Source organism: Tiliqua scincoides, chromosome 1 (assembly GCF_035046505.1).
Source record: "Tiliqua scincoides isolate rTilSci1 chromosome 1, rTilSci1.hap2, whole genome shotgun sequence".
NCBI classification, from domain to species: domain Eukaryota; kingdom Metazoa; phylum Chordata; class Lepidosauria; order Squamata; family Scincidae; genus Tiliqua; species Tiliqua scincoides.
In genome coordinates, this window is record NC_089821.1 from 230,633,650 (window position 1) to 230,657,371 (window position 23,722).

At 40.7% G+C, this 23,722-nt stretch overlaps 1 protein-coding gene across 10 annotated transcripts in view; it reads left to right on the top strand.

The window, feature by feature from the left end:
• The window catches only part of RYR2 (ryanodine receptor 2), a 383,349-nt gene that overhangs the window by 355,609 nt on the left and 4,018 nt on the right, over positions 1 to 23,722 (top strand). For all 10 annotated transcript variants that reach the window (XM_066617218.1, XM_066617226.1, XM_066617235.1 and 7 more), the window contains 9 exons: positions 2,524 to 2,654; positions 6,363 to 6,405; positions 7,240 to 7,373; positions 8,518 to 8,578; positions 11,193 to 11,339; positions 13,620 to 13,754; positions 18,002 to 18,158; positions 20,654 to 20,718; positions 22,638 to 22,738. In XM_066617218.1, coding sequence (XP_066473315.1) covers positions 2,524 to 2,654; positions 6,363 to 6,405; positions 7,240 to 7,373; positions 8,518 to 8,578; positions 11,193 to 11,339; positions 13,620 to 13,754; positions 18,002 to 18,158; positions 20,654 to 20,718; positions 22,638 to 22,738 — 974 coding nt within the window. The remainder of the gene's footprint in view (positions 1 to 2,523; positions 2,655 to 6,362; positions 6,406 to 7,239; positions 7,374 to 8,517; positions 8,579 to 11,192; positions 11,340 to 13,619; positions 13,755 to 18,001; positions 18,159 to 20,653; positions 20,719 to 22,637; positions 22,739 to 23,722) is intronic.

The following is a 23,722-nucleotide window of genomic DNA, read 5'->3' on the forward strand; positions in this document are numbered from 1 at the left end:
AAGGAATTCAGTCTTCATTTCAGTTCCTGGAAACAGTTCCTGGAAACAAATCCTATCTTTAATGATTTTGTTTAGCTGACACAGTTTGCCATATTGGGTACCAGCTTTTGAAATGCAGCTTTCTATGTAGCTGAGTTTTATACAGTAGCAATGCAATTACATTTTTTATTTGCAACCACATAAATTTATATATTTTGGGCATTAACTCCAAACTTATTTATTGAAATACTTGTATTCAATATTTTGCTATAGCTTTCCTAGCTATATCATTAAAAGGAACTGTTTCAAAAATTCCAGCTGTGCGTATAGTTATGTTTTTAAAATATTCTAGCTTTATATTCATAATATGAATGAGAAGCAAGTTAAATATATTTAAGTACTTGGAGTAATAATAAAGTAATAACTGGTGGAATAAATGTAAACAATTTTGCAAATGAGCACAAAATAATTAGGGAGAACTATCCTTCATACTAAATATTAATAAAAATCAATTAAACTAGTTAAACTGGTTTAACTGACATGCAGTGTGCTATCTTGTGTACTGACATTTGAAATCCAGATTTCTGTGTAAACGTTTTATAGATGCAATTTGTAAAAAGCAGTTAGCTCTTATGTGTATCTTCACTGGAGTTGAAATACATTCAGATAGAAGTTAGAGGTGTTGCGGCTGTGTCCAAATACACAGCAAGTTGCTTCAAATGTTACCTAGTTCAGCAGTTCCCAATTTTTCTCAACCTGTAACCCATCTCGTCTGGCTGATGATCCTGGTGGTGCCAGTGGAGGCCTCTTCTGGATCAAACCAGTGACGTATCCTACAGGCCTCTGCTAGCCTCAGAATGGCCTGCAGATGCCTCTGAAAGCTTCTTCCGGTTTTCAGAGAACACAGCTTTCAGAGGCTCAGCGGTTCCCAAACTTTTGAGGGCTTCAGAAGTCACTTTTTTTTGCTTCTTTCTGAACCCCACAGAGGTCAGTCTCTGTAGTACCAAGAAGAGCTTCCAGAGGCAAGAGGAGCACAGCTTCCCTTGCCTCTGGAGGGTCCAGGTCAGCCGACCCCATGGGTTCAGGTAATGCGGACCAACCTGCAGAAGGCTGACAGAAGCCTTCAAAGCACAGAGAAGCATGTGTGGCTTCCCCATGCCTCCCCAAATTGTGCCTCACAATGCCCAAAGGTGTTATGAATGATGAATAGTTTGGGAACCACCATCTAGTCTGAATACAGTATAGTTCTATACCTGTGCATTCTGGGGCAACATTAGGAGACTTGGAAGACTGTCTTTGGAGCTTTTCTTTAGGCCAAGAGGCTTGGAAATGGCATGTTTGCCATGCAAAAGTAGGAAACTGGATTTTCATGAACTTTTTTGTATTTATGTATTAGAATTTATATACCGCTTTTCTAAAAACTCAAAGCGGTTTACAACAGAACAGATTAAAATAAAACATTAAAATTGGTTGTTAAAATAAAATCATAAAAAATTAAAACAATTTAAAAGATAACAATAAAAGAGCAGATTAAAATGTCAACAGCATAAAAGTGTACACAGTCCCTAAAGAGTACCTCCCTCCCCAAAGGCCAGGCCAAAAAGATGGGTCTGCAAACCCTACTGGAAATCATATACTGTAGAGGCTGCCCTCAGATGTTTTAGCAGCTGATTCCAGAGGCATGCTGCAACAACCGAGAAGGCCCTATACCTCACTTCCATCCCCCTGGCTTCAGATGGCAGAGGTACCCTATGAAGGGCCTTCTCTGATGACCACAAGGGATGTCCCATGCCATAAAGGGCTTTAAAGGTCATCTCCAACACCTTGAATTGGGCTCAGAAAGGAATGGGCACCCAGTGTAGCTGCTGGAGCAATGGCATATAGCAGATTCCACATCCTCACTGTATTAATGTTTAATTGCAGTTCCTTTAATAAACTTTCCACCTCTTACACTTTAGTATTATCCCAAAATGCACCATAGGTTGTTTCTGTTAGCTTGAAGAAACACAGTATATTACACAGATCAACCAAAAACAACTCCTTTTTTTTTAGTTGCCAAAGATGTTTGAACAAATTCATGATACATTTGGGGTGCTGAATCAAAAAATGGCATTGGTTTTGCACGATTGGCTCTAGTTTTGGGGGTACACCATAGCCACCTTATATGCCAATTCAAGCAACTTCCTTGTGAGGAAGCCGATGCCATGGCTTCCTTACAAGGAAGCTACTTGAACTGGCATATAAGGTGGCTGTGCTGTACCCCCCCAAACTACAGCCAGTCAGGCAAAATCAATGCCATTTTTTTGATTCAGCACCCCAAATATACCCAAGAATAGGCCTAAGTTTTAAGACAACAAAATGTGTATAGGCATTTTGTCCTTTTGTCCAAAATATTGTCCATTTTGTCCAAAATATAAATTTTGTCCTTTAAGAACCCATAAAGGGTCAATCAATTTGTCCTTTTTTTTTAAAAAAAAAGACAGTTATTTCAAGTATTGTTTTGAAGGTAAACTAATTTTTAGTATGTTTGCTTTTTAATTGTAGGTTCCACTAGTTATATTTAAACGAGAAAAGGAAGTTGCAAGGAAACTAGAATTTGATGGGTTGTATATTACAGAACAGCCTTCAGAAGATGATATTAAAGGGCAGTGGGATAGACTTGTAATCAACACACAGTGAGTATATTTTATATATTTCTGATCTTTCTTGAAGATAGCTTGTGTAATTCTCAGTTTCAGTAGGAGTGAAGAGATATGCATATAATAGAAAAAATCCTAAACTTTTAACTATAATGGATATTTGAGTTTGCTTTGTTATGAAGGTTTCAGTCTGAAATTTCTTCCATCAGTCTGAAATTTCATCCAAGCGCTAATAGTGCTTGCAGCTCTATTCAGAAAGGTATTGGGATATTTAACCATGGAGGTTATGAGTTACTTTGTTACCATGTATGAAGCATAGTGAGCATGCATTTAATTATATTACTCATATTAATGAGAAAGAGGGAAATATTTCTTACAGTCAAGCTGGCTAAAAGCTACTTCAACTGAAATGCTGGAATAAAAAAAAATCCATCTTCTAACACAAGCTAGGTGGCATATCAAATTCTTTGCTTTTCTTGTTTCTTCCTTAAAAAATGTCCTTTAAGAGCACATCAGTTTTATTAGTATGGATTACCTTATGGTGATAAAGGAAACTATTATACTAAAGTTACTTCAGATTGACTCAAACATAAGAGAGAAACATTGTTATAGTACTTCCACAAATGATAAAAAGTTGAGATTGGATGCCTTCATAGTTAGGCATGCTGCTTGCTACAGAAAACTGATATTGTGGCAGTTCTTGGTTATTATTAAGATAATTTCACACCACTTGAAAATCTGTAATTTGGTAACTGTGCAGTGTGTGCAACCTAATTACTAGGCAGGTTAGACAGTTGGACTTTTGCACTGCTCTCTCTCTCTCTCTTTAAACAACAACAACAACAACAACAGTATTTATATACCGCTTTTCAACAAAAAGTTCACGAAGTGGTTTACAGAGAAAATCAAATATCTAATGGCTCCCTGTCCCAAAAGGGCTCACAATCTAAAAAGATGCAACACCAGCAGACAGCCACTAGAAAAGACACTGCTGGGGTGAGGTGGGCCAGTTACTCTCCCCCTGCTAAATAAAAGAGGAGCACCCACTTGAAAAAGTGCCTCTTAACCAGTTAGCGGGTTCATGTGAAGAAGCATCAAATTAGGTAGAAAACCAAAATTGATACATCCATAACCCGAAACATACTAATTATTATGAGAAAAACAAAAACATGACATTTTTACATTCCTCCCCCCAAAGGAGGAGATGAAATATATCCCAGAAGAGTTAAAATAATTTTACTCCCCAGAAAAGTTAAATTTACAGCACAATCCTATCTTGCTTCTCCACCAACGCAGTGGCTGCTGCGCCAGCAGAGTGTGTCGCAAACATGCCATAAAGCACAATTGCAGCACCCAGAGAGTAAGCCGTGCCAGCAGGTAGGCCTGTGCTGCCCCACCGATGCTGCAACACCCCTCCGCTGCTGGTGGAGGTAAAAGTCACGCCTTGTGGCAGAGTGGCAGCGGAAGGGCGGATCAGAGGTGGAGAGAGGGTGTTTCTGGGCAGGGGAAAGGCAGAATGGGGGCAGATACAGCCAAAGAGGGGGCAGGATCAGCAGAGCAGGCCTCCGCCGTATCCTATCCTACCTTCAGAGCCTGAGCACCCTACACAGGGCTGCTTGGATTACTTGGGGCATAAGGAGGGAAATATTCCCTTACCCTGAAAGACCTCCAGCCTGCTCCTAATGAGGACAAGATGCAGCCCCACTGCACCAGTGCTAGTTAGGATTGGGCTGTCCATTAGACATTCTGATTGCTAGAAAAACCTGAGAGACTTTTTATAGACAAAACTCAAGATATTGATTGCACTTCATGATAGAGATCAGCACTCCAGTATAAAGCAAACCAAGCTTTGTATGAGGTACAGTACTGGATGTGGGAGTTCCACCACCACAACATGGATTTGGGGGATGAACGTCCAGTAGCAGTTGGAAATAATTCCTCATCGAAGCTAAATGTGTACCATATTTCAAGTTGCTAAGTTATGTGGAACTACTATAACAAGTATACTAATATAACTATATTATAACTATAACTATAGTGCATATGTGACCTTGTCTCTCTTGATAACCCGGTCTAACAGTGGACAGGAAAGCATTTTGGTATAGTTGTATTCAAGAAAGGAATAAGATTGATGCCTGCTTTTTCGAAGGAAGTTAGATTCTTATAGCTCTAGTTTTAGAAGGAAACATACTAACCTAGGGCAGGAGGGTAGAGCCACCCCGGGCAGGAGGGTAGAGTCTGGTCTAGAGGGTAGAGCCACCATTAGCCCGAACATAACATCAGAAGGTCGCCAGTTCAAGGACACCAGCAGCTCCCTGAACGGCTGAGAACGGCGAGACCTTGAAGCAGCTGACAAGCCGAGCTGAGTGTTTCCACCTGCTCTTGGTATGAGCAAGAAGCGTCTTGGCTGCCCTCCATGTGAGAGATGGAGCTGCTTGTCAGCCTGCGTGGGAGAACTGGAGGCCAGAAGTGAGACCAAACCAGGAAGATCCATTCTGAAATGTTGTTGGTTTTTGAAAGAGAGAACCTCTATGATTGTAAAAATCCCCTTGAGGGATTTAGAAACGCCTGACTATGTAAACCGCCTTAAATAAAGTCAGAGGAGTAATCCGATGACCAGAAAGGCGGTATATAAATACAGAGTTGTTATTATTATTATTATTATTATTATTATTATCATCCTAGCCCAGGGGTGTCCAAAGTTTTTCGCAGGAGGGCCACATCATCTCTCTGACACTGTGTCGGGGGCAGTGGAAAAAAAGAATAAATTTACATTTGAAATTTGAATAAATTTACATAAATTTACATAAATGAATATATTAAAGATGAACTTATATGAATGAATGAAGGTCTTGCAATAGCTCAAGGCCTATAAAAGGCCTTGCACAAAGCAAGGCTGGCCTTTACTTTGCTGCCACTATTGCATCACAAGACGTGAAACAGCAAGCAGTGGAGCGAGCCCTCACCCCACAGCTTACGTGAGAGGTCAAACAATCTCCCTCACGCTGAGAGCAGTTGCTTTGGACCAGTGTGGGCTCCAGCAAGTCTCTGGAGGGCCAGAGGCTCATTGGAGACTGGGAGCTCCCTGAGGGCCGCATTGGGAGTCCTTGAGGGCTGCAAGTGGCCCCAGGGCCAGGGTTTGGGCACCCCTGTCCTAGCCCAACTCTGAACTTGACATCTTTTCATGGTCACACGCCTGAACAGGAATAGAGTCTTGCCTCTTGCAAAATACCATGATGTAGTTTACTGCCTGTTGGGGGAGACTAAATATCAAGGAATCATTGGGGGAATCCAAGCAAGCCCTTTGTCCTTCCTTCTTTTGTTCCAGGCAAAAGATGGTGGTGGCCTTTAGGTCATTAGTGGCATCACAGATGAACAGAATACCTTTTTCTAGTAAAAAATCCTTTCACGTTTGACTGGTGCGTGAAGTTTATATGCATGCAGTTCTTTAGTAAGAACTCAATAGAGTTCTTCAATAGAATGATCTATATATTTGCAAATCAGAAAAAAGCCTTGTTCTTATTTGGAAGTTGCCTTGTTCTGTACACTGGTTTGTCCAGCTCATTATGATCAACAGGCTGGCAGGGGCTCTTTAGGGTTTCATATTTGAATATTTCTCTGTCCTGTCTGAGGCTGCCAGGCCTTCTACATGCAAAAAGTGTTCTACCCTACTGATGAGCTGCACGCTCTGGCAATATCTTAGTGATGCTTTACATGTAAACATAATATCCTTTGTATCTTTAGGTCATTTCCTAACAATTATTGGGACAAGTTTGTGAAAAGAAAGGTAACACATTTATTATTTATTATTTATTACACTTATTATTGAATTACATGTAATTTTGTATCATAATAAGCAGTATCTAGTAGTTAATGTGCACAGTCTGTACTTACATTGGCTCTGAGACATTTCAGCACTTAAACTGGGCTCCAGTGCTTCCTTCCCCGTTCTTCTCATCTAACAGACACATTGGTATGGTCTGAGAATGATTACCTGTTAAATGTCGCAGAAGGTCATTCAGGAGCACTATGCTTGCACCTTAACTACAACATGAAGAAATTCTTTTCTCCAAGCAGAAGCATTTGTTCATGTTTGCAAGAACATGTGTTCATCACTATTTGTGTATGCTACATTTATTTTAATGTTTTCTTCATGAAGTTATTTGAAGAGACAATTGATGTCACCTTACACTAAGGATTTTTATCTTAATTACAAAGTTTCTGTAATAGATACAAATAAACTACATTTACATATGGGTTTGACAACTTCTTGTAAACATAATTAATTATAAAGTCAGAGTAAGTTATCTTTACAATTTTTTATAAGCAACTTGTCACAACCCATTTAGCTGATGGCTGTTGCCTATGTTGGGAGCAGATCCCAATTCATGAGCAAGGATGGCTGTATCTGTGTGAGTTAGAAGTTCTTAAACTTTACCTATGTGCTGTATCAACAAATGGCCAGATCAATGATAAATCCATTTAATATTTTAGTATTTCATCTTAATTGCGTTGTAATTGTTGTAGTAAAATAATGGCTTCACACTAAAAATAACATGTTTTATAAGCCTTATAAAACAGGAGTAGGAATTACAATCACTTCCTTTCTTTTAACCTTTAGGTAATGGATAAATATGGAGAATTCTATGGCAGGGACAGAATCAGTGAATTACTTGGAATGGACAAAGCTGCTTTGGATTTCAGTGATGCCCGAGAAAAAAAGAAACCCAAAAAAGATAGTTCTTTATCAGCTGTGTAAGGTTTTTTTAATGCTTTAAAAAACTTCTTCCGTTTGTTATTGAGCCTATCCTTTTTTGTGCTTTTAAAGAATTACTGTTATAATGAGTTGGTATCTGATGGTATCTACTTGACCAGATATCAATCTGCTTCACCTAAATAAGCTTTCGTGATGTCAATAACACTTACACCATTCCTTGAATAAAGCTGGTGTGAGAAATTTCTCATAGCTGGGAGTTTGTGTAGAATTCAGCTGTCTTACTGAATTCACACCTAGGATCAAACGAAGTATTATGTGTGAATTGCTGCAGTTGTTTCCTTTTTAGTTTTCTGTCTTAAAACAGCATGTGGGACACAGTGATATCATACTTCATTCTTCACCTGCCACCATGGTTCCAGTTGGGACCAGAGCCATAGCTAGGTCATTGACACCTGGAGCTCATAAATTTTTGACACCCCCACAAAATATATGACAAAATTATTTTCAGTAATAGTCATGACTTGAAATTAACAATAATAATGGTCAGCAAATAAACACAGTGAAAATTTCCCCACAAGCAGGGGATGAAATCTCCTGCTGTTGCTCATTACAATCTTGCTCTATACAACATGTAAAAAAGCATGTGTCTCTTTCAGAGCATGTGTCTTATGAGTGTGTCTTTTGGCTAACAGCTTCTTCTGTTGAATTCTATGATTTAGACTCTTTGAATTCTTCTAGATTTTGGATGTGCATTACATTTGTAGGCTATGCTACATTTAATGCTACACTGCAGACTGTGCTACATTTAAACCTACTCCTGTTGCTAAATATTCTTACATAAGCCTTTTGTTCCACATTTCTTTAGCCCCTTATAGGACAAGAGCATAAGGAGACTGTTTATCCGAGTACCTTCTAGATTCTCCCCTATATGGAAAATCCCACCGTAATGGCAGGAATTGGAATCTATAAATCCTCTATATAAATTCTAAAACATTAACGGATATAAAACAAACAAAGTATTACTGATGGATTCTTATTTAAAACCCATTTTTGTCCATCCCACAGATATACACATTTGGTCCCTGTTGCGTATATGCAACGTTGTTCAGAAATGGCTTTAGAATGAGGTACAGTACTCCTTACATATTGAATGTTGTTTTATTTCCTTCTGTGTCTTTGCAGCCTGAATTCCATTGATGTAAAGTATCAGATGTGGAAATTAGGAGTTGTTTTCACTGATAATGTAAGTTCCTACCATTGCCTACAAATTGGAGCACTGAAGCAGAATATTTGTTTATACTGTAAGCTTTGAATATTTTAAACAGCAAGTTTGAAAACTTATGATTTGCTATGCCAAGACTCTGCACCGATGAAGCCTACCATTCCACTATATATTTCATCATAGATCTACATATGATGAGCAACGTAATTCTCCTTATCACTTGGAAGGATGATACAAGCCATCTTCAGACATTATCCAGTCTGTGGGAAATTATGAGAGCCCTTCCACCACTGAAAATTGCATGTGCTTAGTCTTGTTTTCCCTCACTTTCAGTGTTTGTCTGCAGCAACGAATCCTGAATGCAGAGAAAATTTCTCCTCGTGATTGTGATTCCGGAACATTCCAGAGTCACAATTATAAGGAAAAATTCTCCCCATGCTCATGTTCATCACTATCAACAAAGGTGAACATGAGAGGGATGCACCTAAGGATGCACATCTTTTGTGGTAGCAGGAGTAGTGTGGCATGATCCTGAGAGGCCTCTGTACTTTCTTCTGCATTCTGAAGAGGACTTCCGACATGGATTGCACATTTACATGTACTTGACATGTGCACCCAGGGATCTTGTAGTAGTTGGTCATGATTCACCTCACCTCACAGAATGGTACCATAAGAATAAAAGGAGACACAGAAGTGTATGACTAAAATCAATACAAAATATTGATAAACTGAATTAAACGAATAGCATACAATTATAAAGCTGTTGATACTTATACGAAATTGCCACTTATATGAACAAACTTAAATATAAAAACATTAACTAGCAAAACAAAACAGTTCATATTTATATAAAATTGTGCTGTCACCCAGAAGAACACACACAGAAGAGCATGAGAATGGAGAGTTGACCAAAATAACCTAGGGCAGTGGTTCTCACACATTTAGCACCGGGACCCACTTTTTAGAATGAGAATCTGTCAGAACCCACCGGATGTGATGTCATGACCCGAAATGGCATCATCAAGCAGGAATTTTTTTAACAATCCTAGGCTGCAATCCTACCCACATTTATCCAGGAGTAAGTCCCATTGTTAAAAGCATATACAGAGTAGCTTGTTAAAAGTACAGGTCTGTAACATTTCACCAAATGCAATCACATACCAGGGTAGCAATAAGTCTAATATATTACAAATAGAATATTGAAATGAATGGGGACCCAACTGAAATTGGTTCACGACCCATCTAGTGGTTCCCAACCCACATTTTGAGAAACACTGACCTAGGGAGTCTGGAGTTGCTGTAGAGAGAGGACAGCTGACAATCTGCTGGGGAATTGCAAGATAGCAGATTGGAGGAGGAAAAGGGAGGAACCTGGAAGTGACATGCCTGACTTGCAAAGGCAGCCACAGAAACCAACCAAACAAAAAAGGAGCCATGTTACCTTGTTCTGATCCAGCATAGAAAAATACAGGTGTGTGCTGCTTTGAGACCTTCCGGCTTATGCAGGGATCGCATAACTGATGGCCATGTGTGGTCACATGGTTGTCGGGGGCACACACCCCAACACTCCAAAAGCGAGGGATCATGATCCCTGTCGTCAAGCGGGGCTTGACGCAATCCGAACCCTCTGCAGGGAAGGGGATGCACTGCTCCCCTCCCCTCCAGAGGGTTGTCTCAGCCTCCCAGAGGCAGCTCACATCCAAGCGCTGCCTCTTCAAGGCTCAGACTGAGGGAAATCACGTCTCTCTTGTGATTTCCAGTTTCCTCTGTGAAACTGGAAGTCTTGCGAGAGACGGGAATTCCCTTAGTCTGAGCTCCGAAGAGGCAGCATGCGGTCGTGCACTGCCTCTGTGAAGCTCAGACGACCATCTGGAGGGGAGGGGCATTATTATTTATTATTAACAGTATTTATATACCGCTTTTCAACTAAAAGTTCACAAAGCGGTTTACAGAGAAAAATCAAATAACTAAATGGCTCCCTGTCCCAAAAGGGCTCACAATCTAGAGAAGGAAGCATCCCCTTCCCTGCGGATGGTCCGGATTGCGTCAAGCCCCGCTTGACGACAGTGATCACAATCCTGATCCTTGTTGTTGTGGTGCATGACTGTAGTAAGAGAAGGTACTTCTGGGAATTGTAGTGTTTATAAGGGCTGCTGCTGTGGAAGTACTATATTGTATTCCTCACTAAGCCTACAAATCTCAGAAGCGCCTTCATCTCTCTTCCTTCCCATCTGGAGAATAGCTCCATTTCTGGGCTGCCTCAGAAGAATGTAAAATTGTTCCATTTTTTTGTTTGCTTTCTGTTGCTACCTCCGAACAATTCCTGATAAGTAATTTTCAAAGAATTTCATACACCCCAAAGTTTTACCCTTGAGTTATGCACAAATCATAGCAAATTCTATTGTTTTTTGCTTAAAATATGCCTTTGACTTATCTATGAGATAGACTTATACGATATATACAGTAAACAAAAATAATTTAACTTTGAGAAATGCAGTGTTTGCCTCTATCTGGCAACCGTTATGACCAGGCCCAGGGCACTGTGATGCTTAATCTTATAAGCCGCTGAGCCCAATTAGTCAAAATTACAATATTTTCCTATTTTCTAATCTTGTTTTATTTTTTTCCTCTTAAGTCTTTTCTTTACCTCGCCTGGTATATGACCATGTCGATTCTTGGGCATTACAACAACTTTTTCTTTGCTGCTCACCTCCTTGACATAGCAATGGGATTCAAAACACTACGAACTATTCTGTCATCAGTGACCCATAATGGGAAACAGGTAATGTGTCTGTCCTTCTGTTATTAATAGTACAGAACTGACCTTCTGTCACTATAGTAGTGTACAAGGTGAAACAATTCTATAAATGTTCTATAAATTGAGATAGGTGAAATGCAATGTCTTGGGATCATGACAAGGGATCAGTCTGGGGACCATGCCCAACTTTGTGGAAGACACTAAAACTTTCCAGGTCATGAAATCTATAATAGATCATGAAGAGTTCAAAAACAAGCTCTCCAAACTGGGAGACTGGGCGCAAAATGGCAGATGTGCTTCAATGTAAGTAAAAGTAAAGTGATGTACATTGAGGCAAGAAATCAAAACTTCATATAAAAGGTGATGGTTCTGAGCTATCAGTGACAGATCGGGAGAGAGATCTTGGGATGATGATGGACAGCTCAATGAAAGTGTTGACCACTGTGAGGCTGCAAAAAAAAAGGCCAGTTCCATGCTCTGGATCATTAAAAAAGGATTGAGAATAAAACTGCCAATATTTTTATGCCATACCACAAATCAAGGGAAAGGCCACAACAGGAATATTGTGTCCTGTTCTGGTCACCACAGATGGTTGCCACATCTCAAAAAAGATATAACGGAACTGAAAAAGGTGAAGAAGAGAACGACCTAATTGATTAATGGGGCTGGGGCACCTCTTTGGAGGAGAGAGTTTTTCTCAGATCGCCTCTTAAAATTTTGAACTGTAGCTTTCTGCCTCCAGGGTTCTTGTGTCCTCATGGAGAGGGGAAGAGGTTGCAACTGTCACCCAATTCCTCCTCCTTTCCCTTGGTTCTCTTCTTACATAAGAACATAAGAAGAGCCCTGCTGGATCAGGTCAAAGGCCCATCTAGTCCAGCTTCCTGTATCTCACAGTGGCCCACCAATGCCCCAGGGAGCACACAAGACAACAGACACAATCTGCGCCCCGGTGCACTCCCCTCTAAAACCTGCCTGCCTGCCTGCCTGCCTCTAAAACCAAGAGCTTGCACATACCGACTATGACTTGTAACCCGTAATGAAATTCTGCTCCAGAAATTTGTCCAATTCCCTCTTAAAGGCATTCAGGCAAGATGCCATCACTACTTCCTGTGACAAAGAGTTCCACAAACTAATTTCACGCTGAGTAAAGAAATATTTTCTTCTTTCTGTCCTAACTTTCCTAACACTCAACTTTAGTGGATGTCCTCTGGTTCTGGTGTTATGTGAGAGGGAAAAGAGCATCTCTCTATCTGCTCTATCCAGCCCCTGCATAATTTTGTACGTATGTTTCAATCATGTCCCCCCTCAGGCACATCTTTTCTAGACTGAAGAGGCTCAAATGCTGTAGTCTTTCTTCATAAGGAAAGTGCCCCAGCCCATTTTGGTTGCTCTCTTTTGCACCTTTTCAATCTCCACTATATCCTTTTTGAGATGTGGCGACCAGAACTGAACGCAATAGTCCAGGTGTGGCCTTACCATCAATTTGTACAACGGCATTACAATATTAGCTATCTTATTCTTAATGCCTTTCCTAATGATCCCAAGCATGGAATTAGCCCTCTTCACTACCACCGCACATTGGGTCAACACTTTCATCAAGCTGTCCACAAGGACCCCAAGATCTCTCTCCTGATCTGTCTCAGATAGCTCGGAACCCATTAGACTATATGTAAAGTTTTGATTCTTTGCCCCAAGTTTTGATTCTTTGCCTCTCTCCTTACTAGAGAGCAATCCAGTCAGCCAACTTTCTTTCTTGCCCTCCCTTCATGAGTGCTCATATAGAGCACATCACTTGTATGGACTATTGAAACCACACGATAGGTAAAGGACCATTTTGGTGTCATCAACACCCAGGATGGCAGTATTAGCCATCCTTCTCCCAGAGCAGCCACTGGGGCACCATAGGGAAAATATTTTGCTCTCTGTCCTTCTAAGGGGATGGGTCATCCTGCTTTGCCTTATGGTTCATTCAGGATTCTGCTAATGTGCCCAGATGGCAGCTATCTTGGATAGTATATTAATTAAAATCAGCATAGGCATTCCAAAGAAGCTTAATGCATGTGTGTGTGAGAACTGTGTGTATAGTGAGATCTTTGCTTGTCTTTGCAACATAAGTTCTTGGTGCTGATGAAGCAAGCCACTATTTAAACCGATGTCTGCAGTCCACTTGTTATGACTTATCTTTCCCTTTCAATTAGAAAGGAAACTTCAGCATGTGCAGCATTCAGTAAAGAAAGTTAACTGTCTTTATTCCTTCCAGTCATATTGCTGTACAACTGATTCCTATATTATATCATGTTCTAGCTTGTGCTGACAGTGGGATTGCTGGCAGTGGTAGTTTACCTGTACACGGTAGTCGCATTCAATTTTTTTCGGAAATTCTACAACAAGAGTGAAGATGGAGATATGCCAGATATGAAATGCGATGATATGCTAACGGTAAGTCTGATTCTTCATGTCTGTTGTGACAATGCAATACTATGCAAGTTTACTCAGAAGTACGTTTCACTGTGTTCAGTGGGGCATACTACCAAGGAAGTGTGCGTAGGACTGCAAACTTAATGTCATTATTGGTCCCGGTCATATTAACTGATAACAGTATGATTATTGCAGACAGACTGTTTACATTCCTATTCAGACAACAAGAAGGTCCTATTAATATAAATTAAACAAATAAATTAAGATAAATAAATTAAATAAATAAATAAATTAAAACAAATAAATTAAACAAAATTAAACAAAGGTAGAAGAAAGTTATACAGGTTTACAGGAAGTAAATGTAATTTGCAGATCCTGCTACTACAGTATCTTGAAGTCAAATATAGATATCATTACTACTTGATCTTATTGGATACTGCTAATGCAAGCAAGCTGGGGTGATGCTTCTTCATGTGTTGACTTTTCTTCATGTAAAAGTATGGAGACTCCAGAGTGTGGAGGCTTCAAATACTCTCTTATATTTCACTAGATTAAGATTTCAGTGTTGTTATACAACAAATGTTGACCTTAAAAAACCCTCTTATCTGTAAAATTATTCTTTCCTGTGATAGTGCTTTATTAAAATTCACTGTAAAACAATCACTAATAGTTCAGATTCCTGAAAGACTACCAGGAAGAATTAAAGAATATTATCGTATTTTTCACTCCATAAGACCCACCTGACCATAAGACGCACCTAGTTTTTAGAGGAGGAAAACTTACGTTTAAAGTAAGCCTGCCCTCCCCCTGTGGTGCCTGCGCAAATGAGGACCTTGCCCCCGATGCGGACCTTGCCCCCTTTGTTCTCCGCCTGCCCTCCCCCTGTGGCGCCTGTGCAAATGAGGACCTTGCCCCCGGTGCGGACCTTGCCCCCAGTATTCGCTCCATAAGACGCACACACTCCCCCCCCCCCCCCACTTTTTTGGAAGTGCTGAAGATATATGTAAGGGCTGAAGACCGACAGAGAAATTTTGTAAGATTGGATGTAATCTAACAACAATCCCATCACCTTGCTTGGCAGTAAGAAGAATTTGTTTGGTGTCCCCAAACAACAGACTGTTTAGGCTTTGTTTTCTATATTACTGACATCCAAGATGATATTCTAATACTTGATCCCAGATTCAGAATGCTATAGTCCCCTCTTTCAATTCATTGAGTCCTTTAAGTACACTGACGCACTCCATTTGGTTCTGAAAGCAAATTATTCCTTGTTTTACCTCTCAAATCCATAATCTCTTTGTGCATCGCATTGGAGTAGCCAGCTGAAGTTGTCCAACCTCCTCTTTCTGCTCTCGCCCACCATTATATCCTGCCTTTCATTGAACTCAAAGCAGTGTGTTTTGGGGTCCCTGGCAATCAGCAGCACATTGATGATACTATCCACAATCACTAGGGGCAGTCTAATATGGTTTTATTTTTTCATGAATTTCAGTGTTATCCTAAAAAAAGGCTGAAAGCAGTGTTACATGTATTTATTCCAAATTAACATTTTAAAGCATTTTTATCCAGTGTAATCACTGTCATATAGGTGGGATGTCTGTGTCTCTCAGCCGATATAACCACAGGCATAACACGCACACAACCTGAAGAGCATAGCTACATTCAACTACATAGTCAACAACTTGAATTAAACTTACAGGAGTTGTTTAAGATTTGCATGCTACTTGAATGAACAACTATAATGAACCGAATGCAGCCAAACATAAAGAAAAAACATTGAGAAGATAGCATCTTAAACAACAGAATTGAACATAGCATTTCTATTATTCACAGAATTCATAGAATTCATTCATGTTATTCATAGCAATAGCATTGCTATTGAGAGGGAATCCTGGTTTTAAACAGCAGGGGGAAAAAAACACCAACAACCTTACCATGGGGGGTGCCCTCTGAACTGAGGCACACACCTACTGGTGAATAAATGCAGTGTGGCTCAGTTTCATTTTCCATAGAGCTCCATTCATTTTCCTTGGCAGCTTCTGAGCATGCTCAGAAGACTCTACTGCTGGTTAGGAGAAAGCGGTAGAGCTGCATGTGGAATTAGGGGATTAGAAACACAGACAGAAGCACTCAGAACAGTTACAGGCACTCTGCAGCCACTTTAATAGGTAAATTTCACTGTTATTTCGTTAAACGAGCAGGATATAGTGTTTTATCATTTATAAACCCAATTTTGGTATTTCATGATACTTTGTTTTTAACATTTTAGACTGCCCCAGTCAATTACATTTTTGGATCTACCCATTTCTTTTGCAGCAAATATCTCATCACAGTCTAGACCCAAAACATTTAAGCCATCTCTCCAACTCAGGAGCGTAAGCACCAATAAGCAGTAGGAGAGTGCTATATTTAACACACAACTTTCTCTGATAATTACCAACACATTAACAGCCCTATCCCATCAAAACCCAAGCAGCCCAGCTGTGCAAAATGGTGTATCACCATTTGCAACACCTGTAAAGCATACTGTGCTGTCATAACACTAGTTCTGTAAGATTAGGCTGTAAGTTTCCTATGACCTTGATCAAGTCTGGCGGGATTAACTACACACCACTTTCAGGCATTTCTGACAGCATCAAGTTTTCACAGAACTCTGTCCAAACTGATGGCTGCAGTAATTGGGATCTAGAAATCTCACGTCATATATTAGGTGTCATATGTAGAAATCTCATGTCATATATTAGGTGAAATAATATTCACCTAACAGTAACTCTAAGGCCCTAACTAGATGTAGGAAGAGCTTTCCTGCATCACACTAAACATCCACCAAGTACTGTTTCTGATGGTAGCCAATCAGGTGTCTTCAGGGAGCAAAGCATGAAAGCAGTAGACTGAATGCCGCAGCAGCAAGACAGCACAATTATCTCTAATTATAAAAGAGACTAAAAAAAGCAAGAAAAAATAACATTTTGATATGAAGGGAGTGATCAGGGATGGTGTCAGGGACAATCAGCAGTTTTGGGCTCTTGGGTATGCATGCCGGCTCATTTCCTTTCCCCACCCCTCTTACAAGGTAGGCAGGCTTGATGGCAGTGATGGCAACAGGTGGGTGAGCAGGTAGTTACTGTTCTTTCCACACTCCCCACCCCTGGCATCCTAACTACTCAGGGAGAGAAGGGAAGGAGAAAGAAGTGTCTAGTTGGGGTTCTTCCCTTTTTCTTTTAAATCCAGAAGCTAACAAGGATGCTATCAGTAATGGAGGTAACACCAACACTCTGAGCACCCTGGCTGTATTGTCCTTGGACAGAAGGGAGAAGTAGTATCCAGCCAGGCTCTTTATTTTCCATCTCCTTCCAAAAGACCAATGGGGACTCTCCCAGGGGCCTGTTTTTCCTTTGGCTGCCAAGAGAGTTGTGGCATCCTTGAAGTTTATTTAGGAAAATCTAGTATCACAATGTGACTCTAGATCAGGGGTATCAAACTCTATTCATACAGCGGGCCGGATATCATTCAGGATGCCTGCTGAGGGCCGGAAGTGATGATGTCATTTGGCAGGTCAAAACCAGAAATAAGCACTCTGTTCTTATGTAGGAACTCATTAGCTGCAAATGACAGAAGAGAAAATATACAAAACTTGATCATATTTCAAGATATGGCCCCAGTTACCATGCGGGCCACTCTTTCAGCAGCGAGACCTGAGGGCCTCTGAGCATTGCTCAGCAGCTGAAAGCCTGAGGGCTGGATAAAAAGCTTCTGCGGGCCGCATCTGGCACCTGGGACTTATGTTTGACACCCCTGCTCTAGATCTTCCTAAGTGAATTTTGAAGCTGTTGTGATGATGAAAACAACTAATAAGAGGATGGGGCAGCCAGGGCCCTGTGGGTGGACATGGGCCCCCATCACATGCCCAGGTAGGCCTGTCCACTGAAGCCAGCACTGGGAAAGAGTAAATAGAACAGAGCCCCTCAACCCAATCTAATCACTGGTACTACAGACATTGAAGCAGACTTTTGTGCATGTGCCACTAGCTGGATATGGAACCATTTCTTCAGTTAGTTGTTTTTCATGCTGTTAACCTTTTTGATCTAATAGATTGGACTGTGCTCACTGAACCTTTTTAAAACATCTAAGATCTCAGTCATCAGCTGTTCATTTTCCTTCCGTTGGAACTTCTAATTCCTACAGTAAAATAAATGCTCCCCTAACAGAGATTGTACATTCTACCAAAGGTGCTATCTTAATATCAGAACCTTTATGTGTGCTTACAGTGCTATATGTTTCACATGTACGTGGGAGTGCGTGCTGGTGGAGGAATTGGTGATGAAATTGAAGATCCAGCTGGAGATGAATATGAAATTTATCGAATCATCTTTGATATTACATTTTTCTTCTTTGTAATTGTTATCCTACTAGCTATTATACAAGGTATGTAAGCATAGTATTGAGTTAGTTTATATTGTGTGTTTGTTTAATTGCCAATAGCAGCCTCTCTCTGCTGATACCTGAAATTTCATATTGCCCTGGTACATGGAAGAAAGATTCAGACTTTTGGTGTGATGAAATGTCTCACTATCCCACGTATGAAATCTGCAGTTTTCATATGTCTTATGTATGCTTTCCCATCTTCTATTTTAAGACACTGTTTTGTTGAGGGCCTTGAGACTGAATCATCTCAGCCAGGCAGAAGGCTTCTATTGGTATGGAAATCTTCCAAGCTCTGCTAAAATGCACAAATGCTATTGTTAATCAGTTGGCTCTTCTGAGGAGAAAGGTGCTAGAGGCATGAAATCATGGATAAAACAAGATTTTTCTAAAAGAAAAATGGAAATTTGGGGTTGGGGTTGGAAATGTTTTTCTGGGTGATTCAACAAATAAAAGCATTTAAGTTTAGGGGCTGCTTTTGTAAGGCAGAACAAATGAAGAACAAAGAAAGCTATAAAATTGAATAGTTTTATGAACTGTACATATTAAGGATTTTGAACTCTTAAGCTGTGGATTTGCTATAAGGAATTTTATAAACCATATAGTATGTAAAGAGTCAAGTATACAAGAATGTATTTATTCTATATGGCTATGTTTTCCTTGGCTCAAATACTGTATGTGAATACTGGCTACTATTACAGTACAAACGAAACTTTAAAAAACAACAACAATCTTTATCTTATTTTCTGTCTTCTGCCCTTTATGTTCCCCATGGTATAAGCATCTTGTAATGTTTGGAGACCCCAAGGAAAGAATAGGTCTGATTCCAGAAATTTCAGCACTCTGATTCCAAAAATGTGTTTTCTGTGTTACGTAAATGGGGAGAGCTGAGGGAATACCAAAAGGCAAGAGAGAGATGCTAAGCTTTGAAGGAGCCTAATCTGCTATTTGTTTTGTATAGTTGTGACAACAAAGGACTCTTCTTTTGTAAGAGAGAGAATGAGAAAAGGAAAATTTTCTTCTTGAGATCAGAGACCTTAGCTCTCTATTATACTGTTCTTGCAAACATGGCTGAGAGTATATTCCCTATTCTATGCCATATGCACAGGAATTAAGCTTGGCTAACCTTTACTGAGAAAGCACAGCACAAGAAATGAATAGACTAGTGCCATACAGGGGGGAGCTTAGAACATAATTGCCCAGCATTTACTTCCAAATGGAAATGCCTCTCAAACCAGAAGGCATTACATTTCATAATTTCATGAAATTAAACTCAGTTTAAGTTGGCTTAACTTTAGTATGTACCACCTTTCATCTGTGTAGCCAGAATCCATCCCCTTCTTTGTTGATGAGGTGTAACAAATGATAACATTTAATTGAATTGGACCCATTTGCTCACAAAGGAAACACAAGGCCAGGTTCTTATCTGGGAGATGCCAGCAGCTTCCGGTTGCTGTATGCCTTATGCCCAGGATATCAGCTATCCTTGAAGACTATTCCAACCTTGCCTGTCATCCTGTTGTTCATAACACAATGTTCCACTTAGGTGGTGTTTCATTCCCTGAAGTGGCTCTTCTTGCCTTTGAAAAGTTGAATATGATGCCAAATAGCCAAATGCAGATTTAGGAGCCAAAGTAACAAATTAGGCTGAACTAGTGGAATCTGCAACAAAATCCTGCATTTATTTCAGGATTATAAGAGGAATGCTGGTATTTAAGGCTCTAGCCAGCCTGGAAAAGAAGCCATGTAATGCTATTCCAACCTTATAGGGCAAGGAGTTTCTGAAGGAATTAGGAGAAAATGACACCCCCCCCCAGGCGCCTTCCCCTGGTGTGCTATACAATGCTAGAAGGTCTGTTTTGGGGTTAGCTGCCAGTGGGATGGGTGGTTCTGGAGTGTAAGAAAGTGTATTTTTGTCCCTCCCTCCTGAAACACCCCTGTGCAGTTCAGAGATGGGATGTGCAGAGATGGGAGTTTTTTTCCCCCTTTTAAATCACACAGTTCACTAATCTCAAGCATACTTGTTATAAACTACTGGTACCTTGAACAAAATATTCCTTCTCTCTTCTTCCTTCCTTTTTTTCTCTTTCATTTTATAAAACCAAACTACATCCTGCCTCATGATCCCTGAACATTCTGTAAGTCATGGAAGCTTACACCTAGGGCTCTATTATGAGCAAATGGTCAGTTTTCCCTTGTCTAGAGATAGTGAATGAAAGGGCAAGTTTAGTCATGCACCATTTTTTGATACCTTTTCGAAGTCACAAGAATAAATCCTTCAGTTGCACCTTTCATCCATGCCTCCCTTTCCCCACCAAATCATGTGACCTCAATGGAACTTGGGATTCACCAATGACAAGCGAGACAGAGATTCAGATGCACCTCAGTAATATTCACAGATTGGATACATGTACAACAATATTATGCTTTTAGGGTTCTGATACTGCAGTTTCTCACACTTTTGTGCTCCAGTCTTTAAAATATTATCTTTATACCAGGTTTAATTATTGATGCCTTCGGAGAATTACGAGATCAGCAAGAACAAGTTAAAGAAGACATGGAGGTAAGGAATCCCTGCAACTTTTTTCAGAAGCCACATCTGATTTCTGAGAAATACTGACTATCCCAGGAAAAAGAAAATTAACGGTTAGGAAGTAACGTCTTTTATAATCATAAAACACTTATTACCACTGGAAGCATACTATTGAATTCTCCGAAGATTTCCACTGGCTCTCTCTTGCTTTCCAGATACATACAGGTCTGGCTTTGACTGCCTACTTGACTTCTTTCCTTATGCCCAGTTGGGATCCCTAACTGCAGCCTCTTAAAAATGCTCTCCATGAACCAAAATGCAGGATATGTGGAAAGCAGAGAGGTATTCTGAAAAGCTCTAGAATGCCTCCTTCCAGAGGTCTTTACAGTTTGAATATCTTTTATAACGTATCAGTGGGCTTTTAGTGGACAGTGAGGAATGTTCACTCAAAAGTATCTTTTATTAATTTTAGCACATTTTGAGTTGTAATTATCTGTAGCAGATATGTCAGACATCCAAACAAATACACTGACATTGAACAAAATTGAAAGTATTGTAGAGCTAATTAATACTGTTTTTAAATTACATATCGTGTTATTTCGTAAAAAATCCATACAAGGAACATCCCAGTTACTCAAACAATGGCCAGCCAATTGTTTTGACTATTTGGAGGCATCAGCAAATTCTGTTACAGAGTTCCCAAGATTGAACAAAACTTAAAGCCTCATTTTGGAAGTTGTATCTTTGAATGCTCCCTCCAGGGCCAGCACCACTTTAAACTGTTATCTCAGGCAACAGATGGGGGGGCCTCCATTTGTGTTAAACCTACCTGCTTTCACTGCATCTCCTCTTCTTTCCATTCCTTGGATTGGAAAAGGAAGAGGGGGACAGAATGAAAAAAGAAATACAGAAGGAAGGAAAATGATGAGCTAAAACACTGGAGGATGCAAATAGCAGAAGCTGGCACCATTTAGGATGCCACCCGAGGTGTCAATGTCTTGGGCCAGCCCTGGCCCCTCAGTTCAAAAATCACCTGCCAGTGTAAAGCTAATATGCTGATGAGATCAAGTCTGCATAGCCTTTCCCTGGCATGCTAGTTTTTTGCATACAGGGAGTTTAGATATGGCAGAAGATTCAAACATGCAGTCTCTCATCTTCATTTTTAAGTGGTACAGTCCCAGAAACTCTGCATCAGCATTTCTAAATGTCCCCCTAGGATGACATGGAAAAAATGGCTGCTTGGGCAACAAGAACATTGTTATGGAGAGTCATATAGGCCAGCCACAGGTGGATACGGAGTCTGCATTGCATTGTGCCCTACCCTTTAGGCTAGCATTGTGTAATGCTGTCAGCTCAGAGAATGGGACATTCTCAAGCCTATGTTTGAATAATGGAGACTTATATCTATTATCTCTTTGGTTTTATCTTTAAAGCATGGGTGGCCAACTTTTCAACTTTAGAACTCCTGGACTATTAAAAATTGTGTAGAGGAGGGAATTACAGCAGGTGCAGCTTGTCATCTGCATCTGACAAGCTGCAGGATTGTTGCAGACAATCTACAAGCTGCAGCTGCATCCGTGATAAGATGACAAGCTGCACCTGCTGAAATTCCCTCTACGCAGTTCTTAAAGGTCCAGGACCCTTTTTAATGTTGTTAATGCCTTGTTTGTGATGTGATGTCACCGGGCTTCCTAATACCTTATAAAGCATTAAAAGAGCACTTCTGGTTTCATGGAGAAACCAAAAGTCTCAGTTTTTTCGCAGAAAGGTTCAGACGACTCTCTTGAGGTGAGAGGAGCAAAGCTCCCCTCGTCTCTGGGTGGCGGTGTGCACAGACCCAATCCGCAGATAAGTGGATTCGTGGATACAGGGGCCTCCCTGTACAAATATTTTCAGTAATATGTTACAGAATATTTCAATGATGCATACATTTTCTTTATTCTTTGTAGACTAAATGCTTTATCTGTGGGATAGGTAATGACTACTTTGATACAGTGCCCCATGGTTTTGAAACACATACTTTACAGGAACACAACCTGGCTAATTATCTGTAAGTACTTTAATGTCCTCAAACACATAATATCAGAAGATGGGAGAAAAACAGTGTTTGGAGTTAGCCTGTGTTGGTTGGGAAGCATCAATAAAATACTTTGCGTAGACTACAGTCTGAGCCTTCTGTGTGTGTGTGGGAAGTATAAATTAGAAAGGGTGTATGAAATGGAACTCCCCTCCTACAGGGGTATGTCCTATGGCAACACACAGCTCAATCCTGAGCTGCCCGGGGCACTCAGCTGCAGCAGCGCCGAGAATAGCTCCTGCCACATCCTGCGCTCCTCAGCCTTCTGCGGGCAGCACCTTGGGAGAAGGGGACTTTCATCCCCTTCTCCCAGGTAAAGGAAGCAGCCCTGCAATGGGGCTACTTACATTACCACTGAAAGTAAAGTCGTTCGTGTAGGGCGCCAAGCCCTGCACAAGCAGATAGAATCCAGTGGAGCAGAGCTCCACCAGACCCGCCTCCCGCCTTCCCGCTCCCTCCCTCTGGCATGCCTCCCGCCCACCCTCTTTCTGCCCTCCCCACACCTCCCCCCTCCCCAGAAAGCCTCCTCCCCGCCCCCACTTACCGTGCCGTGGCTCAGCAGTCTGTGAGACTGCTGAGCAGTGGAGGATGGATGCCCACCCGGCGCTAGCCCAGCCGGGCTAGCACAGGTGCTGGTCTGGCGGTAAGCCTTGCAGACATGCCTTATGGCACATTTTTCACAGTGCACTCCGGCGAAAAGCTGGAGCACTGAGCTTAGGATTGGGCTTACAGCCCAAAAAGATGTATATAAAACCCTTAAGAGTTTATTTCAACAAGCTTTTAACCGCTGGCACTCTTTTAATGAATCTGATTTTAATTTATGATCCATTGGGGTCTGGTTTGTTTTATTGTTTTAGGTTTTATTGTTTTAACATTGTTTTAATCTTTTATTATACTGTAGTGTCCCTTTTTATTGTATGCCACCATGGGTGCCCTATTGGGTGGTAGAAAGGCAGG